General features: G+C 31.6%; 1 protein-coding gene across 1 annotated transcript in view; it reads right to left on the bottom strand.

Annotated features, from left to right (window-relative positions):
- LOC106472613 (major facilitator superfamily domain-containing protein 12-like) overlaps positions 1-5,430 on the bottom strand; it is a 14,700-nt gene extending 9,270 nt beyond the window's left edge. The window contains exons 1-3 of the mRNA XM_013933264.2: positions 5,223-5,430; positions 1,373-1,465; positions 559-651 (exon numbers count right to left, since the gene is read on the bottom strand). Coding sequence (XP_013788718.2) covers positions 559-651; positions 1,373-1,450 — 171 coding nt within the window. The 5' untranslated portion in view covers positions 1,451-1,465; positions 5,223-5,430. The remainder of the gene's footprint in view (positions 1-558; positions 652-1,372; positions 1,466-5,222) is intronic.
- Positions 5,431-6,798: the final 1,368 nt, after the last annotated feature.

Below are 6,798 nucleotides of genomic sequence, written 5' to 3'. Positions count from 1 at the left end.
AATTATAAACACATCAATTCATGTGAATATGACTGAAAATTCCATTTTTTTCTGAAAAGGTAGTGTCTATTTACTTGTGACCACGCTGTGTATATATACATAAAAATGCTGTAAAATGGAATTAAGATTATTTTTATGAAAATCCTAGAATTAAAACTAACAAAAAAATTACAATCAAAACATTACAATAAATTGATACCTGCTTACATTCTATAAAAGTCCACTTTTTTTTCTTATTGAAAGCTTTAAACTAATATCAAAAATTTAATTTTATAAGACAATATAACATCATAAAATTTAGATGTTTTACTGAAATACTCATAAACTAATTTAATGCATCTCAATAATAAAAACAGGAATAGTTTATAAAAAAAAAATCCTCTAAAGCTTGTTTAAAACTGAAAAAATATTGATATAGTACATAAAATTAAAGTTTGTATTCAGATTTTGTCCTGAAAGTTACAAAAAGGTTATACAATAACACTGTACTGCAATGAGTTTTATCGTGGATTTTTCGGATATAAAGAAGAGGTAAAATATAATCTATCTTATACTTACTTTGTTTCCTAATTTCCTGTTGAGAAGCTTCATGAAAAATGATGACCCAAAACCACTGAGATAAATAATAAGTGGTATGATAGCAATACTATCCTGTAAAATAATAATAGTTCATATGTACAAAATGCATATGTATCCACACTGTCTACATGAATGATTCTATCTAATACACACATTCTCATACAATGTTTTAAACATTTTAAGTACTGCACAATATGTAGGTTACAACTCACAAGACAGTTTATAAAAGTTTATGTTTTTATATTGGTCAGTTATAGTTACTTCAGTAATGTTTTTCACTTGAAAATACCTTTTACAAATTTAAAAGATTCATGTAGTTATCAACTTCTTATTTTTGTAAAATAAGGTAAAATTAGATGCTTCGGGTTGTGTTTCAAAAACTAAGCTAATTTTAAAAGGTACACTACATTTAATTTTAATATTCTGAAATAGTTAAAATTAATTTGTATTACTGAAATTAAAAGTAAAAAAAGCCAGTTGAAATAAAAAATTGTACTGACACTTAAATATGCTCATTATAAATATAACTAGTTGTTTCTTTTTGAATCCTTACTTACTTAAAACACTTTATTGTGTGGTTACATTCATTTCAAATTACAAGTTTGTATCAATAATTCACTATATTAATCAAAAACTAAATTGTGTGAAAAAAAAGACCTTGACTAAATCAAAATAAACCAATTTTGTTTCTTGTGCCAGTTTTCTCACCTATAACTTGACTTTGCTTTCATTTACATAAAACAATATTAAAAATATTCAAATTTTTCCTTTTTCTTACAAAATTAAAACTTACTCTCTCCAGCTTAAGTGAATCTTGAAGGTATAGTGGTGCATAAACTTGAGAAAGGTTAACATACAACCTGGTGCCCATGTACAGTAGACCAATCTGTAATAACATAATTGAAATCCTAATAGCTCATATACAGTTTCCATAAAACCAACACAGTAAACAACTTTTCACAATAAAACTTTTAAACACTTGTCAAGGTTGCAAGTTTTGTTTTTAAGTTTTAATAGTTTTCTTTCTTTAACAACATCAAAACATAGCAACTGGGCAAGTTTGATTATGCCGCGGCTTCAGACTGTTTATCATCAAATTCTTTTATGCAGAGACCATGTTCTTGATTGACTTTTTTAGTTAAGTGAGTGTGAGGTAGTTTTTTAAAATGATTTTAAGATCTAAGAAGAGATTGATAATGAACATACTCTCTCTATAATGTTGCTGTGCAGGTTCTTTTAAATTATTTGGTGAAAATAATGTGAAGTCCAGTTCACATAATGATAATGTTACGTATCTGCTTGTTTGTTAATTTCCGGTAGAATTTCTTTCAGAGGAACTTTAGCAATGCAAGTCCTTTCTTGATTAAACCAGTTTATTATTTCTCGATACAAACTTTGAGTACACAGTAATTCCACTGTCAGTACGTTTCTCGTCACTTTAAACTTAACAACTTTTATAATACACGCTATAAACTACAGCGATTCACAATCTCAATAACTTCGCCCAAAACTTACCGTTTCTACTTGTTTGCTTTACCATACATTCACCTTCCCAAGCTTATATACTAAAAAAGAGGGCGTCTCGAACAAACTCGGGCTTACCCGATCATTCGTGATCATTCAAGAAATTCATCACGTGTACCAGCGTCAAGTGACTTCCTCTGTCGTGAAATTAAATTAATTTCTTTCTTTCTTAATACTTTCTACAGGCTACTATCACTCGCACACAGTTGTAAGCCCTAGTTCACAAATAACATTTTTACTTTCAACAGAAACTTATTTACCAATGGTGCAAAAATTAACATACAAATAAACTTGTGTACAATTTTGTGGGTAATTAATTGATTCATACGTGATAAATAACATTGATTTAAATATTACACTAACTTCTCAATCACTGAATGAACTGAAACTGACTAAATACTTCATTGATTCTCATATTTATAATGTATTACTGTTTCTAGATATTTTGCAAAAGTTTATTGATCATTAACATCAACAAACATTCTATGGTATTCTAGGGCTACTTTTATACACTTCCTAAATCTAGCATCAAAAGCATGTTAGCAGCTCCTTCTAACAAACAACTACATTAAAACATTGCAAATATTCCAGCCCCTTCCTAGCTTGTGAAGTCTCTTGAACAATTCTCACACACAAATTAATCATTTCTCTACACTGTCCATTCCCCAAATCTTTTTTGTGGTTTTCTCTTCCAAGACCCATAGGTAGGTGACTGAGTTAATACACTGGTTGCTGCATCCTTGATGATCCTCTGGAAGTAGTCTCAACAGGAACCCTCAACAGGTTGACTTCCATTTGCAAATTTTTCTCTGGAGTTATCCATTGGCCAGTATTTCACTGACATACTTCCAAAGACAATCACAGTGAATGATCTTTAGATTTTACTTTCTGGATTCTCTGAGCCACGTTACTGATTTTTCAGAATAACATATGACTCTTCCCAACATTTACTTAACTTTGGACTTTGTCTTATCTTGAGGCAGGGATTGTATAGCTATACAATGTCATCTCAGTGAAAGCCAGTCTTATAAGCATTAACATCATAGTGACTTTAATCTTATCACTAGCTAACTTAAGTCTTTCTCAGGAATATATCAATGTATGATATTCATTTTTTTCACATTTGTGAGAGCTCTTCCAACTATCAATCCAACAGGAGTGTCTGGTTCCACTACACCCCAGTCATTAGAGGTACATTTATTGCTAGTAACTCCTGGTATGAGTATTTCACTTCTTAGTGATATAACGACCACCCTCCCTATTGTCACTGGAAGTTCAACCTCTGATGTAGTAATTACCATGTAGTGCACAGAGATTTCTTGATCATAGACTAAGAAGCTATCTGAAGTTAGCCTAACCTCAAATCAATGTCTCTGCATGAAATCAATTCCCAATATACACTTTTCCTCAAATTTAATTGCCCTCACATTATGAGGCAGAACAAAGTTTTCTACAGTAAGAGTAACTTCTAACTTTCCTCTTCATGTCCACTTCCAGTTTCCATCACTTCTCCTTATTTCTTCAAGTCTGGAGGCTATATTCCACCTTTTATTACCAAATTAGGTCAAACTATCAGAGTTTTAGAACCAGTGTTAATCAATATACAGCAAGGCTTTCCATCAACAAACCCATGGGCTTCTTATCTCACTGAGGGCAGGTGAACTATGCCTCATAAATACAACTAATTCTTGTTTTCTTAATGGCTGGTTAGCTCTTTGTTGTTCCTTTGATGTGGTTGGGCTCTGTCTCCTTAGCTTAATAATAGCTGTTGAATTTTTAGTCTCAGCTTTAATGATCATATTTCCCACAATTCAGTTCCTTCTTTCTAGTATTCCCTGGAAGGAGTTCTTATTCCATACAGGATTTAATCTACAGTTTCTTACGAATATGTCATTTCAAGTTACACTTGATCCTCCTATTTTCTTGTGGTCCTTTTTCTGTTTTCTGTGTAACTAGCATTCTGATTAATTCTTAGAGTTATAGACATCATTAGTGGGATTTGATATTTAAGTACTTCAGGATCTGATGATCCTATAACTTCTAGACAGTATCTTTAGCAAGTTATCTGCAATTCAATGAAATCAAATTCCATTGTTAAGATTCTTTAAAAGATTTATGTCTGGTGTTTTAGATTAGAACTTTTGAGCAGATGCAGAAAAAGGTGTGTCTGGTTTAATCTTTGCATTTTGTAATTCATTTTCCACATGTTTTATTTTGTCACTGATGTCCTTTTCAACCTTGATGATGTAATCTCTCTGTATGTTTCCAGTAGCTTCATCGATCTTGTCTTCAACCAGATTTATTTCTGTTCTTAATTCTTCTTTAAATATTTGATCTCTTTCTTTAACTCCTCTCCTAAAATTCTGTCTCATTCTTCTTGATCCTCTTTTAATTATTTTAATCATCTCTAGTAAAATTTTGATCCTGCTTCTATATCTGGTTGTGATGATGAAATTGAGTCAAATTATATTTTGTTTTCACAAGAAAAATCCCACTTCTGATGCTCATACTGTAACATGTTCTTATGTCTGTTGCGATGTTTAAATTATTTGGTGAAAATAAGGCAATATATACTCCAAGTAATGATATTAAATCAATTTATTTATTGACATTTGTTACAAGATTCTATCACCTATAAACAGCTTTAGGCACAAGTTTATAAGTAACATTTTCACTTGCAACAAAAATTTACTTGCTAATGATACTATGACTAACATACAAATAAACGTATTTGTACAGTTTCATGGCTAATCAATTGAGTAACTGAATATATGTGATAAATAACTTATCTGAATACTCCATAAACTTTTAAATCACTGAACAAACTGAAACTGACTAAATGCTTCACTGATTCTCATATTTATAATGTATCCTTGTTTGTAGGTACTTTACAAAATCTCTCGATCATTAACAAATATTCTAGATATTCTGAACTTTCTAGATCTAGTGTCATCATCATGTTAACAGCTCCATTTAGTGAATGACTAAATTAAAACATTGAAAACAGTGCTTACAACAATAGTGTGCTGATTAAGAATTTATGAAACAGCTTAATTTAACTAGTTTAGCTGTCATCTTGTAATGAAAACTGTAGTCATCAGAGTTAAAAATTTGTTCACCTGGTAAAACTGTGGCTGTTTAAGCCACTCCTTCCATGTTAGATGCACTAAGGCTTCAAGATCAATATCAACCTCATCGCCTTCCCTCTGTTGATGCGTAACCTGGGGCTTATTCTCCTTGACAAACAAATGGAAAGCCACAGAAAAAAGTAGTCCAATTACTAAAATTGTCAGAGTAACATTCTGAAAAGAACAAGACAAGACAGTGTCACATAGAAATAAAAAAAGTAGAGAGATAGTACTTAGTTGATATTTATTTTAGTAAAAGTAGCAAGAAAGTCACTCACAGATTGGAATCCTATTTTTCTTATTTACAAATTTGAACTAATTCTCCAAAAAGACAATCTTCATAAAATTAGCTTATCTTTCTTGTCATCGTAACTTTTAGTTTCTCAAACTGATTTTAAAGAAAGACCTCAAAATAGAGGCACAAGTTTAACACTTGTTGAACAAAAAGCTTACACATGCTGACACAAACTTTTATTATTTAATTCTAAAGTAATATTTTGACTTTTTAAAATTACTACTGTAATGCTTTAGTATACAAGTTCTGATACTAAGTGTTGCATATCCTTAACTCTCTATTATACTGTTGCGTCATCGAGATCATGTGATTCTCACGCTCTCTACTTTCTAGAATTATCCTGTACTTTGGTGAATGTTCTAGTTCTTGCTGGATATAGGGTGGTCGGGTATATAAAAGAGGGAGACAACGTGATCTGTGTAGATAGTGAGTAATTGAACTGCAGTCAGAAGTATTGTTGACGTTCGTTGATATAGCGTTTGTTATAGAGCGAATGTTGAAAATAAGTGTATCGTAAAGTTGTATTCCGAAAGAATAAACCAGTTTTATTAAGTAAGGACTTGTGTCGCTAAAGTTTCGTTGGAACGAAGTTACGGAAAATCAATTAACAAACGGAGACGTAACAAATTGGTGTCAAAGAGTGGGATAGAAAAAAAAAAGAGAAGAAAAATGGAAACGAGAGGCGGAAAATCAAACTACAGTATAGCAGACTTGATGGCAACAATACAAAAACAAGAAAAGAAACAAGAAGAACGAGAAATTAAACAAGAAGAGAAATTACGGCAGTTGTTAGAGGAAAAAGAAAAGAAACAAGAAGAACGAGAAAATAAACAAGAAGAGAAATTACAACAGTTGTTAGAGGAAAAGGAAAAGAAACAAGAAGAGAGACAACAGCAGTTGCAAGAAAACCTACAACAATGGCAGCTCGAACAGCAAAATAAACAAGAGAAATTACAGCAGTTGTTGGATGAAAAAGAAACATAAAGAAAGATTACAGCAGTGGCAAGAAAACCTGCAACAATGGCAGCTCGAACAGCAAAATAAACAAGAGAAATTACAGCAGTTGTTGGAGGAAAAAGAAAAGAAACAAGAAGAAAGATTACAGCAGTGGCAAGAAAACCTGCAACAGTGGCAGCTCGAACAACAAAATAAACAAGAGAAATTACAGCAGTTGTTGGAGGAGAAATTACAGCAGTTGTTGGAAGAGAAAGAAAATAAACAAGAAGACAAATTACAGCAGTTGTTGGAGGAAAAAGAAAAGAAACAAGAAGA

This window comes from Limulus polyphemus, unplaced genomic scaffold, assembly GCF_000517525.1.
Source record: "Limulus polyphemus unplaced genomic scaffold, Limulus_polyphemus-2.1.2 Scaffold5467, whole genome shotgun sequence".
Taxonomy (NCBI): Eukaryota; Metazoa; Arthropoda; class Merostomata; order Xiphosura; family Limulidae; genus Limulus; species Limulus polyphemus.
This window is presented reverse-complemented; position numbering and strand designations above follow the sequence as displayed.